Genomic DNA, 24,788 nt, shown 5'->3' on the forward strand with positions numbered 1-24,788 from the left:
ACTTTCCCAATGATTGTCCTGAGAAAGTGTCCTGGACTGCTCTAGCCCCTGCCTGACAAACCTGCTTCAGTTTCTGATAAGCTCTAGTTTAGTGTTAAACCCCTGAGCAACCTTCCAGCTCTCTTCTTGCTTGCCCCCTCCCACTGTCCAGCTGGCAAAACCTTCTCCAGTCCTCTTGGGCCAAGATGTTATATTCCCAGCTAGATATGGCAATGAGATTCTACTCTGTTTCCCTGAAGTTAGGTTTCCTCCCATCAAAAATGTGTGTGTGTCTTAAAGTGATGTTCTGGTAGTGTTTCTCAAATAACATGGAGTTAGGGTGACCACCTCTTCAAAATGCAAAAGTGGGACACATGAGGCTGGCAGCTGGGCAGGGGGTCATGTGGTGCAGCCCTGCCACCCACCCTGAGCCCGTGGAGAGAGTGCATGCCTCCCCGCCCCCGTGCTCTCACAACTGCCAGCTCCAGGGAATGGGTCATCACCCACAGGCCCTGCATCACCTGCCGGATTGCGCATAGAATATTAGGGGCAGGCAGGTGGCAGAAGCCCCATTCCTTTGGCACCACAGGGACAGGGGTCGGTGTCTTGCCTACCTGGGACAGGTCCCCACCCTAGGGGGTGCTCCATCAGCCCTGGCCCCAGTTGCCACTGCCTCCACAACCTCCTGGCTGCCACCCCTTGAGCTGGGCTCAGCACTCACTGTGTCTCCATCTTCCCGCTGAATAGGAGAATCTGGGACAAATGCTGTCCCAGAGTCATTCAGCCCGGGACCAGCACTTGATATTTATGTTTTGGGACAGTCCTACCCCATTAGGGACTGGTGGTCACTCTAGCTCTGATGTCTGGTAATGTACAGGACAGTGGATAGCCACTTCTAGACCTAGACACCCTGGCTCTGCAATGCCATTAGGTCTATTGTGCATTTCATTGATTTTTTTTTTTCATTGGCACTGCTCCTGATCCAGAGTCTTGCCTTGGCTGTACAAGAGCCCCAACAGTATAGGATCTTACTGCAATGTGTATCATGTGAAGCCTGTCACATGACTCATTTGTTCTGAAGGGATTAATCCTCTGTAGCTAGTCTGCATGTCCTAGGCCAATGATTCTCAATCAGGATGCCATGGCACCTTGGGGTGCCTTGCGATCCTTTCAAGGGTACTGCAGGTTGCCACACAATGTTCTCACTGTTAAGTTTACAAACATGATTCAGAAGATAAATTCTGAGATTTCAAATTTAAATATATAGTTGTGGGCATTCTGAGTTCTTTGCAACAGAAAACATTGCTATGTTATTTTTCTATAGGCAAAAAAAGAGTGAAAACTAAGAGTTGGCATTTTCCAAAGGGCGTCTCAAGTCTATCCAGGGACTTGAGCCTGAAAAGGTTGAGAACCACTGTGTTAGGTAATCTAAAGCCTGAGCAAAAGACAAGAATTCAGGGTTAGACCTGCCAAATCAGGTACTATGCTGTTGTAAATGGTGTCAGGGAGAGCTCTGCTGGCTGTTTGTGGCTGGTTACAAGAGAGCTGCAGTAGTCTGGTGCTGGTAGAATGGGAAGACTCTTTGACCTGCCTCTAAATTTTATCAGTTGAAGGAAGCCAATATTGGAGAGCCCTCTTAGAGGTGGGTACCTCACACCCTGGATTGGTAGTAAATACTGGAAGGCCTCATGCTGCCACAAGAGAATTGGTAGCAGAGATGGGTGGTCACTAAGTAAGATGATAGGTGATTTCACCCATGAGGAAAATTGCTTTAGGCAGAGAGATTTGTAGGTTTAAATGTTGTACAGTCATTCGATTGTTCACTGCCTCTGATGACAAAGAGCCCTGTTACTCATAATAAGCCTAACGAAGGGTATTTGTGCCCAAAAGCTTGCAAAGAAGAATTTTTCCAACTATTTGAATTGATCTAATAAAAGATATCAGATTTACCTAAATAACCTTGTCTGCCTATGTCCTTAGACCAACATGGCTACAACCTATGCCCCTGTTACTCATAAGGCACTTGAGGCTTTGTTGTCAGGTTCCTGTCCTTGGGGACAGATGTTCAGGGGTATTTTAATGTCTAGCTCCCATTAAGTTTGAAGGGAATTGGGTGTATAAAAGTCTTAAAAAAAAGAAGCAACCCAAACGCCCCCCCCAAAACACCTGGTTCCTAGTCTGTTAATTCTTTCAGAGTCAGGGACTGTGTTTGGGTTCAGACTTATTGGCGGGGCATGGGGCTGTGATCCGTAGGTCTGATTTCATACCCTGTTCTTGATACCAGCTGTTCTGTGGACAAGCCTCTTAACTTCTCTGAGTTTCCCCATCTTTTCAAATCATGCTCTTTACATGCCTCTTGGGAGTGTGTAAGGATTAACTAGTTACTGCTCACAAAGCACTCTCCTGCATAAGTGCTGAATGCTGCATTCTCTTGAGTAAAAACAGCCTTTAAAGTTGCTTTGTTGCTAAGGAAAAAGAATAATAATGGAATGTGATCAGTTGGCTTTCGCATGGAGAAGCTGTATATGAGAGACCCTGCTGCTCTCTAACAGTAATTAGTTAACTCACTCCATACCTATACTCATTCTTCACTGACAGAACTATTGCTGCAGTTGCTGTACTAAACAAACAGGAGCCTCCATGCCTTTATGGCACACGAATATGGCACAGCCCATAGTATGTGGGGGGGCTATTTCAAGCATCTTCTAGGGTGTGACAAGCTAAGGATATGTAACAAACAGATATTCTGAGATAGTTAGAGCCAGTCTAGAATGGCTGTGCCCCCTCCCCCTCCTTTTTGCTCATTTTCCCCTTACTGTACAAGTGAAGGGGCAAGCTGGAATGACTATAACCCCCTTTTTAAAATGAGGTTTTGGCTGACATTTGCTCATTTTGGGTGCCACCTGCCTCTTCAAGCCCAAAGATCTACCCCATCCTCTAGGGGCATGGCCAAGACACCCCAGGAAGCAGCAGAGGCTGTTGCCTGTTGCTAATCATGGCTATCTGCTGCTTCAAAGAGGCACAGAGTAGGTGGATGGCAGGAGGGGACTGGAAAGAAAAGTCTCATGAATAGGCAGGAAACATCTGCTTACCCTGCTCCTTAGTAAGGAGCTTGACAGTGGAGCTGAGAGGTGGCAGGAAGGCGTAGGGAGGCAGGCAGAGGGAAATGGATTCTCACACGACTGGGTCAGGTGGGAACGTCCTCAGGCAAAAGAAGATGATTGAAGCAACCTACCCTGAGAAAATCACGGCTTAATAGAAGTACTGCCAGCACTGGGATACCTACCGGCACCTTCCCTTTTGATACATTTTCTGTTGAGGAAAGAGTGAAGACCTGTGTGTCTTGACCTGGGCAAGCCCCACTCTTACCTATGATAAAAAGAGGGAGTTAGTCTGAAGTCAGACAGAAGGCAGGGCAAGGTAGCACCTTAGAGACTGAGCGACTCAGGGAGGCATAAACTTTTGTAAGTGACAGCAGCCTACTTCATCAGGTGGTAAGAATGGATTTGCAGAAAGCCCTTTTGCAAGTCTGTTCTTAGTATCTGATGAAGTAGATTGGGGTGACCAAAATAAGGCCCCTGGGACAGATCTGGCTTGTTGAGCTATGTCATCCAGCTTCCCACAGGTCTAGAAATTCAGTTGCAGGACAAGCAATGGCAACATTAATTACTATGGCAATTGACATTGCTGCTACTCATCCTGCCACCAGCTTTCCAGGTCTGTGGGGAGCCCTGTAGTCCAGATCTAGGGCAAGGACTCACCTTGTCTGTATTCCGGGAGTGCCCACAAGGCTGGCACTTTAGTAGTGGGAGGAGTGGTGGGTGCTGTAGCTTTAGGAGCCACAGCAATTAATGCAGCTGTCATCAAATCCCAGCCTCATGGACCAGATACAGGATCCTGCACTCTGGACCCACCTCATCTGGGCTGGATGAATTTGGTACCTCTTAAATAGACTATCACCTACAAAAACTTATGCCTCTCTGAACCAGTTACTCTAAGGTGCCACCTTGCCTTTCCTTCTTTCTTACGTCTGGTATGAAATGCCAGCTGTCCCCCTCATTTGTTCATTTTACTGGAGTCTCTGGTTCCTGTTGCCACACACAACAGTATTTGTGACATGTCTTTGTGATGCATAAATAAGAGTCAAAGTGACAGTGCTAGGGTTGGTTGGCTCTGCTCAGCACCTTTCAGCTCCTCTGTGTGGACCTCAAGGTGCTGTATGCAACACAGCCAGTCCTGTTCACCCCATTTGTTAGGTAAGTAAGTACTCTGTGAGCCTTGTGCTAGGTGTGCGCCTTAGCAGTTTACCTAAAGAAGTTGCTTGCTAAATTGTACCAGAGTTCCTTCTCTGTGTCTGTATCTTCAAACAATTTTTTTCTGTAGGCTCCCTGAGGGGGAGCAGAGGGCTGACTAATTGATTACTATTTTGCCAGCATAGTGGTACACTCTTCTCTAACATGAGACAGAACCAGCGGAAGCAGGCTGCCAAATATGCACACCCAAGCTGTCATGAAACCTACTACTGGGTCCCTTTTTGCTAATTACCCTTAGCTACTATGCATGGTTCCTGGTTTTGGGAGCACTTGGGTGACTGTGTTTCAGTGTGTGCAGCCCATTATTCTATCAGGCTTCAGAAATGAACATTTCCACATGGAAAAGAATCTGGTGTGAGGTCAGGAAATGGTTTTCCAAGGCACCCTCAACAGCAGATGGCCACTGCTAATTCAAGAGTTATTTAATAAGATAGAGAGACTGGGTTTCAGTGTGTCACTTTGGCTTCATTTATTGGCTGTCTGAGGAAGAGCTGCCATCTAAACTCTGTTCCTTGTCTCCATTTGAGCCTTGTTCAGTAGCGAACTGTTAAAGCCAGCTGAATTCGACTAAGGGGTAGGAGAGGGTTCAGACTGGGCCAAGTTGCCAAATCAGCAACTCGGTTTGCCAGAAATGAAATGGAACAACCAGTTTCACCCCAGGGCAGTGAGGAACAATTTGAGTTTGTGCATTAATGAAATTGGAGCTGTTAATTGCTCAGTGTTTGGGAATACACTTTGTGACATTCGTGTTTAGCACAGGTCATTCGAACAAAGACTGTTTCAAGTACAGAGAAAATGGTCTAAAAATACCATTTTTTTGCCTCCAGCTGGAGCTGATTTAGGAGCTGCTGCATTCTTTGTTGAAATGTGCTGGAAGACAATAGTGAGATGAAAATTTTGAGACTATAATTTTATCCTCCTCTCACCCCACCCCCGGCCCAAACATGGAGTGGCTGGTGCAAGCACAGAGAAAAAAACAACTGTTTTTCTTGGTCAGAGGTTCCAAGACCCAAATCTCTTTTCTTCTTTCTCTGGAATCTTTCACTGACCCCAAAAAGGTGCTTTCTTGCTTTCTAATTGTAGAGAAAATGTTTAGTTTAAAAAAAAAATCTTTTCTGCTTATTTTTTTTCTTACCACCACTGCAGATATGCAGTAAATAGTTATGAACCCCTCCATTTCTTATCTTCAGTGATTGCAAAAAAGTGAAAAATTATGCAGTTTCTCTTGTCTTAGCTTTTTTCATTTATGTCCAATCCTTCTGTCCAGGTCAGAAGGGGAGACATGAAGCAAACTCTGGTATGCTTTTTTTTTTGTTTTGTTTTTTGCCTTCTTCAAGCATAAATTTTCTGTCTGAAAACATTCCTGCAAACTGACATGAGTTAACATCTCAGCTTTGTCTGAATGTGATCTTGATGATGTGATGAAAGGTTTTTAATCATCCCCTGCTACATTCATATGAATGTAGTGTCTCTAGATCAGTTTATCACAGATTTTGAAGCATGAAACTGAACTACTCAGTGTCCATCCTGACGTGATGTGTCATGAGGTGCTGGGAGGGAAGGACAGTACTGCTGCTGTTCTATGGAGCACTGAGCTAAGAGAGCTACTACTGCCCTACAACATGGTGCACCTTTAATTTCCCTCCCAACTGGATGTAAAAAGTCTGGTCTGAGTTTCTGATGGGAAAGAGTGTCTCATCTCACCATCTGCTGATGCTAACGGAATTGCTGGCACCTCTTGTGCCTTGGACTCATGCTGCTCTCATGCTTAACTTGCTTGTTCTCATGCTGTCTGTCTCTGCTCTTCTCTCCCATAGGTAACTGACCGGCTTCCCTGGTTTTTGATGCTGAAGCAGGATTGTTTTAACTAAAGATGGAAACACTGGAGTCGGAATTGACCTGCCCAATCTGCCTGGAGTTATTTGAAGACCCTCTCTTGCTGCCCTGTGCTCATAGCCTGTGCTTCAGTTGTGCCCATCGCATCCTGGTGTCCAGCTGCTCATCTAGCGAGTCAATAGAGCCTATCACAGCATTCCAGTGCCCCACCTGTAGGTATGTCATCTCCCTTAACCACCGTGGCCTAGAGGGTCTCAAGCGGAATGTGACACTGCAGAATATTATTGACCGCTTCCAAAAGGCATCTCTGAGTGGCCCCAACTCCCCCAGTGAGAGTCGCAGAGAGAGAACTTACCGCAATAGCCCTACCATGTCTAGTGAAAGAATAGCATGTCAGTTTTGTGAGCAGGATCCACCAAGGGACGCAGTGAAGACCTGCATAACATGTGAGGTGTCCTACTGTGATCGCTGCCTCCGGGCTACGCATCCCAACAAGAAGCCTTTCACCAGCCACCGTCTGGTGGAGCCTGTGCCAGACACACATTTCCGAGGACTCACTTGCTTTGAGCACGAGAACGAGAAAGTAAACATGTACTGTGTTGCTGATGACCAGCTGATCTGTGCCTTATGCAAACTGGTGGGCCGCCACAGGGATCACCAGGTGGCATCCCTAAGTGATAGATTTGAGAAGCTCAAGGTAAGAGCCACAGGCTTTTTTTCTACCTAGAAGGGACTGGTGGGAGCTATGGAGCCTTTGCTACTTTTTGGTCATGTCAGAAAATAAGTGTATCAACCTATGCCAAAGAGTAACATACCAAAATTAAAGGGCTGCTGTTCATTTCCATGAAGTGGAGTAGGTTTCAGCCTTTAATATGAAGTCTGAGAGCAAGACAGATTACTGTATGCTGGGATCTGTAGTTTCTGTTAGGCTTAAGGTCTGTAATGAAGGTGAAATATAATGAGTTGGAGACTGGAACACCATGATATGATACTCTTTGGCCAGTGTATTCAGTGTCTCGTATACCCCAATAAGCCTTCAAAGCTGGAAAGATCTGGCTTCTTTGATAACTGAGATTTTGTATGTTGCTTAAACATTGTGATCACCAGAGCCTTAGTACCAAGACCCTTAAGAAAATCTAAGGCCTAGCTGTATCTTGCTCATCTGATTGCATTGAAGTAATTTGTTTTCTGCTGATTTATGTGTCACAAGTCTAGTCATCGAACATTGTAACAGAATCAATGAGACCACAAAACATGAAGAAAGCTTTCCCGGTGCCTAAAATTAGAGTCAGTGTGTACAGTGGATAATGCAGCAGTGGTTCTGGATAACAGAACTAAGGGTGTTGACAGCAGAGGTTGTTGGGCTGGTTCTGGGCAATGGGTATTGGGGAAGCTTCAAGACAAATCTGGGTCTGGGACTAATGGGAGTACAAGAGACCTTTCAAGGTCATGGAAGAGCCAGTGCTCAGTGTAAGCAGTGTATGCAAGGGATTTACCAGTAGCAGCAATGGATACTTAGTGCTGTTGTGGCCTCTGGATTTCAACAATTGGTTTAGTACTTGCTGTGCAAATTCGCCAGAGGAACTGAACAGTCTTCCTTACATGCCCTAGAAGGTTTCTCAGGTCTTCAGAACGCTCATCCTCCTCCTAGATCCATTTTCTAGGTTTGGTATTTTCGGTGAAAGAAGAGGGTTCCAGGGGATGGGGTGCATTTGACTCTCAAATGTTGAGTCAAGCCAAGTCTCCTTAAGCTGACACAGAGGTACTGCTATCTACAGCTTTGTAATGAACTGATTTTGCAGCTTTTTTATGTCCTAGAGACCAAAGTGCCCTGTCAGTTCAGCACCACAGCGGAATTTTCTGGGGTATATTCCTGTTGTGCTTCTCCAGTCCAGTATGTCCAAACACAATGGTGCAACACAATGGTTAACTCCTGTTCTGTGAGATAAGGCCCAGAAAATGAAGGTGACTCAGTGACACCTGGCTAGTATGCAAGTACTGCTTGGTGAATGGTAACTGTGTGCTGAGGACAGAAGCGTGCTTGACATCATGTCCACACCTTTTCTCTAAAGCCTGCCTGTCTGCCTTTCTGTTCAGGCTCTGGAATCTCCAATATGCTATTGGTTTACAATGACAGACAGACTTGTCAGCTACACTTGCCAAGATAATGAAAAGGCTTATTTGAGAGCAGGGAAGTCTGTTTCTTCTTTGTCGCGGGGGGAAGGGAGGCAAGCTTTCTCTGAAGCAGAGCTGACTGTAAGAACAGGATTGTTACTAGCCTAGAGCTGAATTCCACAGACCACAGCCCAATTCTTGTGCTTGGAGTATAGGAAACATGCAGGGGCCCTGGGGGCTGCATGCAGATGATGGGGAGAGAGTGCTGTGGAGACAGCTAATGACTTTGAAGTATAAAGAGCATAGGGTGCCCCTTCCCCAACTTGTTCCATGTATTCTGCACTTAGTGTTAGCTGCTTTGCCTCTTGAGGGCCATTGTTGCTCTGGGGTTTCTGTAGGGCATCTCTTTTGTGATCCAGCCAGGTATTGGGTTGGATATTCAAAGGGAGACATCCTTGCTGCAAAAATTTAGGAAGATATCAAGAGAGCTGAAGAAATGAAGATCCTAGGTGACCTGAGAGACCTTTTCTGTTCTGAGTTGTACGATACAGCTGATCTGAAACCTTTTTGATGATTAATGACCATATGTCTAGATGCTCTGAGATGTGGTATGGGGTCTTGTGTTAGACTGAAAATTTCTGTCTAGCTGTGTGTCCATTGTCCTTGATACATTTTAATTTCTGGAAGAATGGTTACTGCTAGTTACTGCTCATTGGTCACTTGCTATCAGTTGGTTCTTCCTTTATCAATCTCCAGGCAGCCATTGTCACTGCAGAATCTGAGCTGGGGGCAGCTTCAGCCTCCCAACCTTGATGTCCAAAGTCATCCATCCATCCATCTAGCATGTTGTTGCTTTAGATATGAATATATTTTATTTACAATCCCCTCAGGAAGTTCTGTTACCCCATTTTGCACATTTAATTAAGGAGCACTGTGGATTAAATGATTCTTACAAGGGCACATGGAGTGTCTGTGACAGTTGGGAACTAGGGCTGTGCAAAGCTTTGGGTGGTGATTTGATTTGGAGAAGATTTAGCCTGATTTGGTGGCTGAATCTCTGAATCCAAATTGAATCAGGGAGCCAGTTAAAAGGTCTGAATTGATTCAAAGCTCTCTGAATCTTTGGAAAAGATTTGGAGAACTTGGATGATTTGGGCAGTCCCCGGTGGCTGCGGAGCTGGTAAGTAGGAGCAGTGGAGGGGAGGCTGAGGGGGGGGGAGGGGAGCATGGGGGGACCTGGCAGGTCCCATCCCCTGCTTGCTCCTCCCCCCCACTCCCGGTGCTTTGAAAAAAAGCCCTGACTCACTGAGGGCTGCTGGGGGGGCGATCCCTGCTGCTCCCCACTGCCCCACACTGCATGGGGGGCTCTGCCACGAGCCCCCTGATCCCCCTTGCTCCTCCAGGCCCCCCATGGGTGCCCTGCCTGGGCCAGCTCTGGTCCTTTAAGAAAAACAAACGAGAAAAGCCCTGGGACTTGCAGCTCCTGCAGCGGCTGGGGGGGTGGGGGGGACTCGTGGAAAGCTCCCCACAGTGCGGGGCAGCAGGGATTGTCCCCTACTGGCAGGAACAGCGAGTCTGGGGGTTTTCTCGTTTTTGTTATTTTTTCTTTAAAGGGCTGGAGCTGTGGCAGGTGGGGCAGCCATGGTAGTAGGGCTGGGGGGAGTGAGGGGGAGGTCGAGGGATGGGGCTCGTGCAGAGCCCCCCATGCAGCGTGGAGCAGTGGGGGGCAGTGGGGATCGTCTCCCACCCAGCACTACCTGCTGAGTTGGGGCTTTTTTTTTCCCCAAGTGCTGGGAGCTGGGGTGGCAGGTACGTCCAGGCTGGGAGAGCAGGCAGGGGATAGGCCTGGATGATTCAGCTGAATCGATTCGGGACAGCAATTTGAATCACTGAATCAAATCATTGTCCCTTGAATCAGCCAAATCTGAATCTGAAGCAAATACTTGCCGCTTCGCACAGGCCTACTGGGAACCGAAGGCAAGTCTTGAGTTCTGCTCCAGCACTCTGTCCTGTATGCCAGTGGTTCTCCGTTTTTCACTCTGGGACTCACCATAACAACTGCAACTTTTGGATCTGGAAGTTGTGTTATGTTAGCTGCATCAGTGCAGTGCTAGGTCAGCACAGAGAAGTGCTGTGGATTGTTTGCCAGCTCCTGGGCTGCACTGGACTGGACTGGGATCAGTGTAGCTGCATTAGTGAGGTGTGGCATCTAGAATAAGTAGCACTGCTTTGCAGCAAAGTTAGTGAAATTGTTTTCAGTGAGGCAGTTGGTGTTTGGGAGGCAGGATGCATAGAGCAGTATGGCATCTAACATGGATACTGCTTGTTATCACTGGGGGTTGGTTGACGTCCACCCCTAGCCTTTCTTGAAGACCACAACTGGAGAGCCACTGCCCCAGACCATCTTTCCTACTTTTACTTTCTTCACTTTGTTCTGTCTTGCATTTTCTTGCAAGACAAGACAGGGCTAAAGAAAATGAAATCATTTTCTTTAGCCCTAAACACCTTTCTTCCCTACTTCCTCTTCATTCTTGCTGATGATGACACAATTACAGTTTCGCATATAGATGGATTGCAGACTTGATTTTTTTTTTTTTTGTGCATAAAGAAGTGTTTTTCTATAATAGCCTCTGCTCTTCTGTCTTCATAGCCTCCATGTTGAAGCAGTGAAATGGATGATTTCCCTCCCCCCAATATACAAACACTTTAACTCAAGTATGTACCACGTTGATCTGAACTGAATTATTATTCTGTGCTCTTCAAGTTGGAGAGATCAGGCTTCCTGGAATGCTTCCTGAGCTCCCTCTGGAGTACTCTGTAGCTCATTTTTTGTGCAGCAGCAGTAGTTCCACTGAATTTTTTGTGAACCTGAATGAATGATATTCAACCTACAGAACGAACATATAGTTAAACATTTCATCCATGCCTCTCATGCCTGCATACATTCCATGAGATCCTGCAAAGCAGTTTTAATTAATTTTTTTTTAAATTAAAAATATGTTTTATCAATCAAGTTATTGATTATGCTGGTAAGGCTTTAACTGAGGCTACAGGAAGATTCTCATTATAACCCTTATTCACATGCTCATAACTTTGTCATTAGTTCTTGTTCCAGATTAAATTTTCCAGGGAGGAGGCAATGCTTTTATCCCTCTAGAAGAAATGTAGATGACTTTTACATGCAAGGATTAAGGTGTTAAAAAAATAACCTAGTGATTGAAAAATGAAGCTTTCCAAATGTGTAGGCTGATTTGTACCCCCAGAAAACAAACACTGAGCACATTCTGTTTTAACTTGCCAGCTTTTGGCATACTTAATAAGAAAATACTATCTGAATGACTGTAGTATAACAGAAATAAATAAAATAGCTGCAAGTGAAAAGTCAGCATTTATCGATAGATGTCACAGAGTGGTATCTGTGGATGTATGAACAACTTTCTGCAAGAGTAAAGGGGTGTTGGGTTTTACCTCATGTCCTCTGCTTCATGGTAGCTGCCCCGTATATTTGCTCTGACTCTGTGGTAAATGGCAGTCAAGTCACAGTATCTTAACTTCTTATATTGAGACAACATTGCCTGGGCTTCTTATCAGATTCTCCAATACCACTGTGTTTGCTACTGGTAAGTGCTGCCTTTTACTGGAGCTTGCTGATGATATAGATTTAGAATTATGTAAATGGATTTTTATGCAGTATCAATGCAATGTTGAGCTTGCAGTATATGGTATTATAAGAACATGGTTATATCAAATGAGAAGTCAAGGGAGGTAGTACTACCTCCTGAACAGTGCTGAAGCATGATTGGGAGACCTGGATTATTTTCCTAGCTCTGGTACTCACCTTTTGGATGACCTTGAGGAAATTACTTTCCTTCTATATGCCTCTACTTCCCCATTTGTGAAAAAAAAAAAAGGTATAATGATATTATACTTCTTTGTATACCGCTCCAAGATTGACTAACGATAGTGATATTGTGTATATCCAGCTCTCATAATAGTGCTTTTTAATTCTCTTGTTTGTTTGGGGGGGTTTTTAATTTATTTTCCCATTGTGTATATTGGATGTTTTAGTTTCCTTGCTACAAACTGAAATTCCCTAAAGGTTGGAAATGCCATAACCAAGGTTCTGCTTCTCTAGTAGCAACTCAGCCATGTTCCACATACGGTACAAAATATTCCACGAAATCTGGATGAATGACATGGCAGAGTTAGCTTTGATAAAGAAACCTTTTTCCCTCTGGTATACGATTGCTTTTCATATCTTAGTGGTACTTTCCCCTAAGTTTCTTTTATAAGTTTTTAAGATAGAGCTGGGTTTTTTTGTTCAGAAAATTTTTTGTTCAGAATTTTTTTTTTAAAGTGAAAAATACCTAGATATCAATCTTGAAATTTCAACAGGAAATGGTCACATGAAGTTTTTTATTATTATTATTTGGGCTATTGCTACTTATGTCCTATCCTAGTGGTACTTTACCTTTTGGCTCCACTGGCCAGATGAGGGCTGGTCTGCGTGTCATACTGGGCCCCATGCTGCTTCTATCCAGTGTGCATAGATTGGGTTTCTCATGGCCTCGGCTGGCTCCCGTGCACATGGACTGATCCCCAGGGCCCTGAGTCACCTTCACTTAGCCTCTGTGCTCAAAGATCAGGCCCTGGGACACCTACTCTGCTTCCACACTCTAAGATTAGGCTGCATGCTACCCTGCATGCCTGATTCAGTGTGCAGGGCCATATTACCTGGCCTGCTTGGTTCCCCACAGGTCTAGAAACTTGACAACAAAGGAGCAGTGGCACTGCTCCACTGCTATGAAACTTCAGACCTGTGGGGAGCCCCACAGGTCAGATGACATGGCACCTTGGGATTTGCTGAGGGTGCACTCTGTCCTTTTAAAGATAGGATAATAAGAATGGAGTACAGTGTTGGTAGGACAGAGTTGCTGATCTTAGAATGGGGTTCTAGTTTCAGTCATGATTTTTTTCCCCCTTTCTAATGCAGTCTGACCTTTGTTCAGATCACTGCTGTTCAATGAGCTGGTGCTTTCATTGGGTTATCAACAGGGATGACCAGGGTGTTGTTTTTTCCCCCACTAGCTTACAGTCTACTCAACCAATCCATGTCTAGATTGGCTTACAGTCTACTCATCCAATCCATGTTTCCTTAACTTGCTTGTAAGAATGCCGTGGGAGACCATAGCAAGAGCCTTGCTAAAGTCAGGGTATATCACTTCCACTGCTTTCCCTACATCCATGGAGCCAGTTATCATAGAAAGCAATCAGGTTGGTTAGGCATGACATACCTTTAGTGAATCTATGTTGTCTGTTCCTAATCAGTTTCTTCTGATTCAGGGGCTTAGAAATGGATTCCTTGAGGACCTACTCCATGATTTTTTCAGGGACTGAGGTGAGGCTGACTGGTTTGTAGTTCCCTGGATCCTCCTTCTTCTTTTTCTTAAAGATGGGCACTATATTTGCCCTTTTCCAGTTGTCCAGGACCTTTCCCAATCTCCATGAGTTTTCAAAGATAATGATCAGTGGCTCTGCAATCACATCAGCCAACTCCCTCAGCACCCTAGGAGGCATTGCATCTGGCCCCGTAAATTTGTATATGTCTAGCTTTTCTAAATAGTCTCTAACCTGTTCTTTCACCACTGAGGGCTGCTCACCTTCTCTCCAAACTCTGCTGCCTGGTGCAGTAGTCTGAGAGCTGATCTTGCCTCTGAACACCGAGGTTAAAAAGGCATGGGGTATTTCAGCCTTTTCCTCATTGTCTGTCAGTTGGTTGCCTCCCCCGTTTAGGGAGACACACTTCCCCTGACCTTCCTCTCGTTGCTGGCATACTTGTAGAAACTATTTTGGTAACCTTCACATCCCTTGCTAGATTCATAGATTCATAGATGTTAGGGTCGGAAGGGACCTCAATAGATCATCAAGTCCGACCCCCTGCATAAGCAGGAAAGAGTGCTGGGTCTAGATGACCCCAGCTAGATACTCGTCTAACCTCCTCTTGAAGACCACCAGGGTAGGGGAGAGTACCACCTCCCTTGGGAGCCCGTTCCAGACCTTGGCCACTCGCACTGTGAAGAAGTTCTTCCTAATGTCCAGTCTAAATCTGCTCTCAGCTAGCTTGTGGCCATTGTTTCTTGTAACCCCCGGGGGCGCCTTGGTGAATAAATACTCACCAATTCCCTTCTGTGCCCCTGTGATGAATTTATAGGCAGCCACAAGGTCGCCTCTCAACCTTCTCTTGCGGAGGCTAAAAAGGTCCAGTTTCTCTAGTCTCTCCTCGTAGGGCTTGGTCTGCAGGCCCTTGACCATACGAGTTGCCCTTCTCTGGACTCTCTCCAGGTTATCCGCATCCTTCTTGAAGTGTGGCGCCCAAAATTGCACGCAGTACTCCAACTGCGGTCTGACCAACGCCCTATAGAGGGGAAGTATCACCTCCCTGGACCTATTTGTCATGCATCTGCTGATGCACGATAAAGTGCCATTGGCTTTTCTGATGGCTTCGTCACACTGCCGGCTCATGTTCATCTTGGAGTCCACTAGGACTCCAAGACCCCTTTCCACCTCTGTGCCACCCAGCAGGTCATCCCCTAGGCTGTAGGTGTGCTGGACATTTTTCCTCCCTAGGTGCAGCACTTTGCATTTCTCCTTGTTGAACTGCATCCTGTTGTTTTCTGCCCACTTGTGCAACCTATCCAGGTCTGCCTGCAGCTGTTCCCTCCCCTCCGGCGTGTCCACTTCTCCCCATAGCTTTGTGTCATCTGCAAACTTGGACAGAGTACATTTGACTCCCTTGTCCAAGTCGCTGATGAAGACATTAAAGAGTATCGGTCCAAGGACCGAGCCCTGCGGGACCCCACTGCCCACACCCTTCCAGGTCGAGACCGACCCATCTACTACGACTCTTTGGGTGCGACCCTCTAGCCAATTCGCCACCCACCGGACTGTGCAGTCATCCACATCACAGCCTCTTAGCTTGTTCACCAGTATGGGGTGGGATACCGTATCGAAGGCCTTCCTGAAGTCTAAGTATACGACATCCACCCCTCCTCCTGTGTCCAGGCGTTTCGTAACCTGGTCATAGAAAGAGACTAGGTTGGTCAGGCACGATCTGCCCGCCACAAACCCATGCTGGTTTCCCCTCAGCATAATTTGCCCTGCCGGGCTCTCACAAATGTGAGCCTTGATAATTTTTTCAAAGACTTTACCAAGGATTCATAGATTCATAGATGTTAGGGTCGGAAGGGACCTCAATAGATCATCAAGTCCGACCCCCTGCATAAGCAGGAAAGAGTGCTGGGTCTAAATGACCCCAGCTAGATACTCATCTAACCTCCTCTTGAAGACCCCCAGGGTAGGGGAGAGCACCACCTCCCTTGGGAGCCCGTTCCAGACCTTGGCCACTCGAACTGTGAAGAAGTTCTTCCTAATGTCCAATCTAAATCTGCTCTCTGCTAGCTTGTGGCCATTGTTTCTTGTAACCCCCGGGGGCGCCTTGGTGAATAAATCCTCACCAATTCCCTTCTGTGCCCCTGTGATGAACTTATAGGCAGCCACAAGGTCGCCTCTCAACCTTCTCTTGCGGAGGCTGAAAAGGTCCAGTTTCTCTAGTCTCTCCTCGTAGGGCTTGGTCTGCAGGCCCTTGACCATACGAGTTGCCCTTCGCCGTACCCTCTCCAGGTTATCCGCATCCTTCTTGAAGTGTGGCGCCCAGAATTGCACGCAGTACTCCAACTGCGGTCTGACCAACGCCCGATAGAGGGGAAGTATCACCTCCTTGGACCTATTCGTCATGCATCTGCTGATGCACGATAAAGTGCCATTGGCTTTTCTGATGGCTTCGTCACACTGCCGGCTCATGTTCAACTTGGAGTCCACTAGGACTCCAAGATCCCTTTCCACCTCCGTGCCACCCAGCAGGTCATTCCCTAGGCTGTAGGTGTGCTGGACATTTTTCCTCCCTAGGTGCAGCACTTTGCATTTCTCCTTGTTGAACTGCATCCTGTTGTTTTCTGCCCACTTGTGCAACCTATCCAGGTCTGCCTGCAGCTGTTCCCTGCCCTCCGGCGTGTCCACTTCTCCCCATAGCTTTGTGTCATCTGCAAACTTGGACAGAGTACATTTCACTCCCACGTCCAAGTCGCTGATGAAGACATTAAAGAGTATCGGTCCAAGGACCGAACCCTGCGGGACCCCACTGCCCACACCCTTCCAGGTCGAGACCGACCCATCTACCACGACTCTTTGGGTGCGACCTTCTAGCCAATTCGCCACCCACCGAACTGTGCAGTCATCCACATCACAGCCTCTTAATTTGTTCACCAGTATGGGGTGGGATACCGTATCGAAGGCCTTCCTGAAGTCCAGGTATACGACATCCACCCCTCCTCCTGTGTCCAGGCGTTTCGTAACCTGGTCATAGAAAGAGACTAGGTTGGTCAGGCACGATCTGCCCGCCACAAACCCATGCTGGTTTCCCCTCAGCATAATTTGCCCTGCCGGGCTCTCACAAATGTGAGCCTTGATAATTTTTTCAAATACTTTACCAAGGATGGAGGTGAGACTGACCGGCCTATAGTTGCCCGGGTCCTCCTTCCTCCCCTTTTTGAAAATGGGGACCACGTTAGCCCTTTTCCAGTCTTCTGGGACTTGGCCCGTGCACCGCGAGCATTCGAATATTCCCTCCAGTGGCTCTGCAACGATGTTGGCCAGTGCCTTCAGCACCCTCGGATGGAGCCCATCCGGGCCTGCCGACTTAAAGGCATCCAGTTCTTCCAAGTGACTCTGCACCACCTCAGGATCTACGTATGGAAGTCTGGCGCCTTGCTGCTGCCTCTCTACAACCCCAGTGAGAGACTTGTCGTGCCCCTCACTTAGGAACACTGAGGCAAAGAACTCGTTGAGGAGTTCAGCCTTGTCCCCCCTATCTGTCACCAATTGTTTCTGCCCATTTAGCAGCGGTCCTATTCCTCCCTGGGCCTTCCTTTTACTCCCAATATATCTAAAAAACAATTTCTTGTTGTCCTTTACTTGGGTTGCCATCCTCAGCTCCATGGTAGCTTTGGCCCGCCTAACTGCCTCCCTACAAGCACGAGCAGAGGAGGTATATTCATCTTTAGTGATTTCACCCTGTTTCCACTTTTTATGTGCTCCCCTTTTGGCCCTTAGGCTGCCCTGGATTTCTCTGGTCAGCCATGGAAGCCTCCTGGCCCTTTTCCCTCTTTTGCCTCGCTCGGGGATCGTCTTGCTTTGTGCCCGAAGGATCGTTTCCTTTAGGCACAGCCACCCTTCTTGGGCTCCCATCCCATCAAAACTCCTACTCTGCAGTGCTTCCTTGACTAATTGCCTGAGTGCATTGAGATCAGCTTTCCTAAAGTCTAGCACTTTCACCCTACTAGTTACCTTACCCACTTGCCATCTTATGTTGAATTCTATTATAAGGTGATCACTGTCTCCCAAATGGCTACCGATCTAGAGGTCCCCTATCATGTCATCTCCCGTTGCCAATACCAGATCCAGTATGGCATTCCCCCTAGTGGGACCATGTACCTCCTGTGTCAGGTGGAGGTCCTGTACACAGGTTAGAAACCTGCGTGAGCGATGGGACCTTGCTGTCTGCGTCTCCCAGCAGATGTCCGGGTAGTTTAGGTCCCCCATGACTACCACCACTTTAGCTTTTATGGTCTCGGAGAGTTGCCTCAGGAGCCCCGCATCTATTTCTTCCCCTTGGTGTGGGGGTCTGTAGCAGACCCCTACCACCAAATCCCTTTCTCCTTGCCCCCCATGTAGCCTAACCCACAATCCTTCTACTTCCTCAACCTCGGATTCTGTCTTGATGAGGGTTGATGTATATTGCTCATTGACATAAAGTGCAACCCCCCCCCCCCCCCCGCCTTTCTTCCCCGACTTGTCCTTTCTATACAATCTATAGCCCTCAATATGTACCGCCCAGTCATGGGATGAATCCCACCAGGTCTCTGTTAGCCCCACTAAGTCATAGGTGTTTAGTGCAAGCAGGAGCGCTAGTTCATCCTGCTTGTTCCCCATGCTCCTAGCATTAGTATATAGGCACTTGAGCCCTGTGACTGGTGTCTTTGCTGCCCCTCCGCTCCGAGTCCCATGGGGCCCATTGTTTCTTACCTTCTCGTTTCTTACCTGTTCTGTAGTGCTGGCCTCCCCATGGCTTTCAGGTTCCCAATGTTCTCCTTCTTCAGGCTGGGCTGTCCTTGTGGGTGCCACATGGTTTGGTGGTCCACAGCTTCCCCTGCCCTTGTACTCCCCTCCCCCCGACGAGCCTAGTTTAAAGCCCGCCGGAGGAGATCCGCCAACCTAGTAGAAAACACACGCTTACCTTTGGGGGACAGGTGAAGCCCATCCCAGCTGAGCATGTCCCTCGTCATGATGTGCGGGTCATTGTCCAGGAAGCTGAAGCCTGCCTCGAGACACTACTGCCGAAGCCGCCAGTTGGTCTCTCTGATGCAGTTCTCCTGCCGTCTTCCTCGTCCGGTCACTGGTAGGATGGAAGAGAAAACCACCTGGGCACCGAACTCCTTCAGCACGCCACCCAGAGCACAATAGTCTGCCATCAGGTGATCGGGGTTCTGGCCGCATCATTAGTACCCACATGGACTAGGACCATGGGGTAATAATTGGTGGGCTTGATCCTGGCCTGGATTACCTCCGTCACATCCCGAATCTTTGCTCCAGGGAGGCAGCATACCTCTCGTGCCGAGGGATCCTGGCGACAGATGGGTCCTTCCGTACCTCTCAGGATGGAGTCTCCTATGATGAGCACTCGTCGCCTCCTCCTCTGGGTCATCATGGATCTCTTGATCTGTTTGGAGTGTGAAGAACGTGGTGTTTCTTTTTGCCCAAGGGTTTCCTCCTCCCCTTCCATCTCCTGCAGGGTCGCCAGGGCCTTGTACCTGTTCACCAGTCGGACTGGAGAAGCTGGTACCGGTTTGCTGCGTGCTGCTCCGGTCCTGGCTGTGACTGTCTGCCACTCTGCTGTGGAGGGTATTCCCCGGGGTGCTTCTTCCTTTGGTGCCTGGGCCTGCAGGGAAAGGAAATAACTATCAATTTCATCCTCCGCCTCCCTGATCCACCTCAGCCTGCTAACCTCCTCCCGGAGCTTCCTCACCTGTGCCTCCAGAGCCCTAAGATGGGCACCTGCTGGACAGGTGTGGGGGCCCCCAATCTCTGCCCCCCCCGGCCCTGCTGGGGATACCCCACAGGCCAGGAGGTAGGGGGACACCAGCTCCCCCATGGGCTCGGTCTGGGTGGAGGCCTCAGACCTGCCCCGGGTAGCCTTGTCCCCCTGGGCAGAGGCCCTAGCAGCACTCCTCGTAGACACCATTCTACAAGCTACTGTTTGTAGACCTGTGCGGTGTCTACGCCCTACCCCTACAGGAGTCCCACTCCTGGCCCTCCTGGCCCACCCTCCGGCGTGAACGCCCGCGCAAACGCCAGCGTGCTCTGAGACCACGCCTGTTTGCGCGCTCTGTTCGCGCCACGCGGCTCGGGAGCGCGGCTCCCTACCGGCTCAGCTATATGGGACCCGGGGGGCTTCCCCTCCGGATCCGGCTCAGCTGTGCCGGGTCCCTCTGCCCCACTTACCTTCGGGGGATCAGCTGCTGCTGCCCCCGCTGCCGATTCCTCTGTTGCTGCTGCCGCCGCCGCCTCCGGTCAGTTGATTGGTAAAAAGGGCACACGTGTGTGCGGGACACACGTGTGCTGCCTCCTCTCCCCGCTGCTGGTTCCCTAGCTGAAACTCCAATTGCACTTTGGCCTTAGACTGCACTTTGGTTTTAGACTGGACATAAGGAAAAACTTCTTTTCCATCCTAGCCTCCAGAGTTTGAAATAGACTCCCCCTCAGAAGTGGTGCAAGCACCTACTTGATACATACAAGAAATGCCTGGATGCTCACCTTGGTGGGGTCATCTGACCCCAGCTGACGTCCTGCCCTTTGGGCAGGGAGCTGGACCCAATGATCTTGTAAGGTCTCTTCCAGCCATAACATCTATGAAATCTATGCAATGTCTGTCCCTGTCGCCTTTGTGGTTTAACTTAAACCAGAGTCCCTCAGCATCCTGGCATGCTCTCTGCTTCAGCTCAGCAGGGCTGGCCCTGGCCCCTTCTCCCCAGACGGAGCAGGGACAGGCAGGGGCAAGGGTCTGGCCAGAGAGGGGTTTAATTCGGTCACTCTCCTGCCTGGCTGTTGGAGTGGTGAGGGGGGAGCAACTGTGATGGGGGCAGCAGCCCCTGTCACAGTTTCCCAGAGTACAAGCTCCTTCCTGGTGTGGGGCATGGTGGCGCTGTGGGGTAGGGAAAGCTGCTGCAGACCATGGTGCTGGGGGCAGGGCTTGGAGGGCTCTGGCCCCCTCCAGGCCTCGGTGCTGCCACACACAGTCCGCCTTAGCTCTGCCCTCTCTTCAGCGCAACACCTGCTCCAGGAAGGGGCTTGTGCTCCCCAACACTATGACACGGGCTACTTACCCCATTGAGGGCCCTGCCCCCTCTCACTGCAGCAGCCTGGTGGGGGCACTGCCACACACCAGCTGGCAGGGTCCCTTGGGGGTGGGGGCAGGGACGGGGGTTATTCCCCCTCCCTCTGGCATCCGGCAGACAGGAGAGGAGGGTGCTTATTCCACCACTTGGCAGCAGTCAGGGCTGGCAGACCCAGCTGCAGTCCCCCAGGGGCAGTGGGGATAGAAGGGAGAGCAACCTCTCCCTACCCCCTCTGCCTCAGGGGCCATGGTGGCTCACCACCGCAGCAGCAAGCTGGGAGCACCTGGCAGAACTGGCGTGGGTCCCTGGTGGTGGGACAGGGAGGGAGAATTAAACCCCTCTCTGACCATTTCAGCCCGGACTGGCCACGCTCTCCCATCATAACTTTCCTTCAGCCGAGGGTGTGCTCTAGGGCTCTTTGAAAAAATTATCAAGGCTAACATTTGTGAGAGCCCGGCAGGACAAATTATGCTGAGGGGAAATCAGCACGGGTTCGTGGCAGGCAGATCGTGCCTGACCAATCTAGTTTCTTTTTATGACCAGGTTAAGAAACGCCTGGACACAGGAGGAGGGGTGGATGTCGTATACTTAGACTTCAGGAAGGCCTTTGATACGGTATCCCACCCCATACTGGTGAACAAGTTAAGAGGCTGTGACTTGGATGACTACACAGTCCAGTGGGTGGCGAATTGGCTAGAGGGTCGCACCCAGGGAGTCGTGGTGGATGGGTCGGTATCGACCTGGAAGGGTGTGGGCAGTGGGGTCCCGCAGGGCTCGGTCCTTGGACCGATACTCTTTAATGTCTTCATCAGCGACTTGGACGAGGGAGTGAAATGTACTCTGTCCAAGTTTGCAGATGACACAAAGCTATGGGGAGATGTGGACACGCTGGACGGCAGGGAACAGCTGCAAGCAGATCTGGACAGGTTGGACAAGTGGGCAGAAAACAACAGAATGCAGTTCAACAAGGAGAAATGCAAAGTGCTGCACCTAGGGAGGAAGAATGTCCAGCACACCCACTGCCTAGGGAATGACCTGCTGGGTGGCACGGAAGTGGAAAGGGATCTTGGAGTCCTAGTGGACTCCAAGATGAACATGAGCTGGCAGTGTGACGAAGCCATCAGAAAAGCCAATGGCACTTTATCGTGCATCAGCAGATGCATGACGAATAGGTCCAAGGAGGTGATACTTCCCCTCTATCGGGCACTGGTCAGACCGCAGTTGGAGTACTGCGTGCAATTCTGGGCGCCACAATTCAAGAGGGATGCGGATAACCTGGAGAGGGTCCAGAGAAGGGCCACTCGTATGGTTAAGGGCCTGCAGACCAAGCCCTACGAGGAGAGGCTAGAGAAACTGGATCTTTTCAGCCTCCGCAAGAGAAGGTTGAGAGGCGACCTTGTGGCTGCCTATAAGTTCATCACAGGGGCACAGAAGGGAATTGGTGAGTATTTATTCACCAAGGCGCCCCCAGGGGTTACAAGAAATAATGGCCACAAGCTAGCAGAGAGCAGATTTAGATTGGACACTAGGAAGAACTTCTTCACAGTTCGAGTGGCCAAGGTCTGGAACGGGCTCCGAAGGGAGGTGGTACTCTCCCCTACCCTGGTGGTCTTCAAGAGGAGGTTAGATAAGCATCTAGCTGGGGTCATCTAGACCCAGCACTCTTTCCTGCTTATGCAGGGGCTCGGACTCGATGATCTATTGAGGTCCCTTCCGACCCTAACATTTATGAATCTATGAATCTAGCACCCCCCAGCTCCTGGCCTGAGCAACTGCAGAGATGTGCCTGCGTTGGTTTAGTCCAGAGGGAATGTCTGTACTGTAACAAACCGGTTCAACCTAGGCAAATTAGACTAACCTGCAAAGGTTGAATCAATTCAGGCCCCAGGTTTTTGAATGTCTGTCCCTGAGAGCCCATGAAAACCAGGGCCTGTGATAGGAAAGTTCTTCTAAGTTGTCTGAAGAAAGTCTCATCTACTTCATGCTCCTTGTCTGGTGATCTATAGCATACACCCATCACTATATCACCCTTGTTGCTCTCCTCCCTAGTCTTAACCCAGAGACTTTCAACAGTCCTATCTCCCCTGGAGCTCTGAGCAATCACAGAGCTTCTACATACAGCACAACCCCTCCTCCTCTTCTCCCTTGCCTGTCCTTGAACAGTTTGTATCCATCCATGACATTACTCCAGTCATGTGCACTATCCCACCAAGACTTTATTATTGTAAGCAGGGTTAGCTGAAAACTTTCTTTAAAGTGTTTTTGATGGAAAATTAGTTTTGACAATTTCTTCCTCTTTTTTTTTTTTTTTTTTTTTTGCAACAAGATTGTGCTTTCCACAGAAAGCTGTAGGACCTTTTTGTTGAAAAGTCAAATGCCTAAAATCCAAAATACTTTGTTCAAAACACACAATATTTCAAGTTGGAAACTCATTTAGAGCTATCATTTACTTGCCTCACAGACGCATGTTGTTCTTTGTGCCAGGGTCAGTAGCTGCACAGCATCTCTAATGTTCCCTGGCCAGGGATTGCTGTGGTGCATCACCTCCCTTATCCAAAAAAGGAGATTGATGCATCAGAGAAGATGAACTTCAACCAGGAAGCCTAGTTTATGGAGGCAGAGGGAGTTGTCCTTTTCCTTGTGGTATCTCCAAGATGAAAGACTCAGATTTGATCCCACTTTTTTCAGTATTGAGATTTCAGTGCAAAATTTAAAAACTTGTGCAGGAAAAAATTAGAGGCAGCTCTTAACTGGAGCTCTTAAAAACAGGCAAACTCTTAACCACCAGTTTCTAATGAGAATATGCTATCACTCTCTTCATTCATCTATGCTTAAATCCTTTGTTAAAGTTTCCCATGGGAGACTATTAAAAGACATTTTACAATCTAACTACATTATATCAACCTGTTCTCTTTTATCCATTTTTTATTCTCTTCAGCAATTCCAGGAGGTTGCTGAGGTATGAATTTCCTTCTGAGAAGCTATTGTAGCATGCTCACCTAGTGGGTTTACTGCTGGTGTTGTTGTTTATGGGTTTGTTTGTTTTTTTAGTGTTATCCTTGACCCTTTTTAAAATATATTCTCTTTCTCTTTGTTCACTGCACCTTTAACTCCACAGGATCTTACAGAGAAGTACAAAAATAGTTTTGACTCTCAGTATGGGTAGTTTTCCTGAAGTTTTTTAAACTTGAATCATGAACCTTTTTTGGCTTTTCATTGGAGACTGAACAAGCTGAGGTTTATGCTGCTGTCCCAGTTTACAGCTGTGTGACACTTCTTTTTTTAGACTGTATATAGTCAGCTGCACTTCTGTTTTGGAGACTTCCTCCTGGAGTCTGAATAGTTTTTTGTTCAAATGGAAAACTTCTTACTGCAGCTTGGAATTCTGAACCGGCCATGTGGCCATTTATACAATGCACATTGCTGCTGCGTGTCTGACATCTGTAGTGATTTACCTGATGTTGAGTTTGAGTACTGGTCACATAAATGTACCATCAGGGGGATCATTCTGTACCACTTTTCATTGCCATATGGTATCAAGGGCAGGCTTGTTTCTAAAGCAGATGAACCTCTGTCATCTCTAGCCTGCGCAGGGCAGCAGACATACCTTCCTGGTTTAAGTTAAACCACAGTCTTCCAGCATCCTGGCATGCTCTTTGGGCAGGTTTGGCCCTGCCCCTCTCCTTTCTAGTCAGAGCACTATCACTGCTCTGGCTGGCTGAGGGACTGCAGCAGCTGCCAGGTTTCCCTCCCTGCTGGCTGCTCAAGCAGGGATCCCCCTCCTGCCCTTCTCCTATGGCACAGACCCAGCACAGGGACCCGGTATCTGGCCATGCCCCACTCGCACACCATGCTAACTAATGCTGAGAAGTGTCTGTGTGGGGCTCCGATTTCACTGGGACAAAGGGCAGACAGCTAGTGGCTTGCAAATGCAAGTGTACCCTGCAGATAAAAGCTTGAAACTAATGAGAGAGATGTTTCCCTTTGCAGGGCTTGATGGGGCAGTAAACGACCTGCTGGGTGCAATCTATCAGTT

General features: G+C 48.4%; 1 protein-coding gene across 10 annotated transcripts in view; it reads left to right on the forward strand.

The window, feature by feature from the left end:
• MID2 (midline 2) overlaps positions 1-24,788 on the forward strand; it is a 464,627-nt gene that overhangs the window by 78,746 nt on the left and 361,093 nt on the right. For all 10 annotated transcript variants that reach the window (XM_059732668.1, XM_059732666.1, XM_059732669.1 and 7 more), the window contains one exon: positions 6,110-6,825. In XM_059732668.1, the coding sequence (XP_059588651.1) occupies positions 6,166-6,825 (660 nt within the window). In that variant the 5' untranslated portion in view covers positions 6,110-6,165. The remainder of the gene's footprint in view (positions 1-6,109; positions 6,826-24,788) is intronic.

The sequence above is a fragment of the Alligator mississippiensis genome, chromosome 8, assembly GCF_030867095.1.
Source record: "Alligator mississippiensis isolate rAllMis1 chromosome 8, rAllMis1, whole genome shotgun sequence".
NCBI lineage: Eukaryota > Metazoa > Chordata > Crocodylia > Alligatoridae > Alligator > Alligator mississippiensis.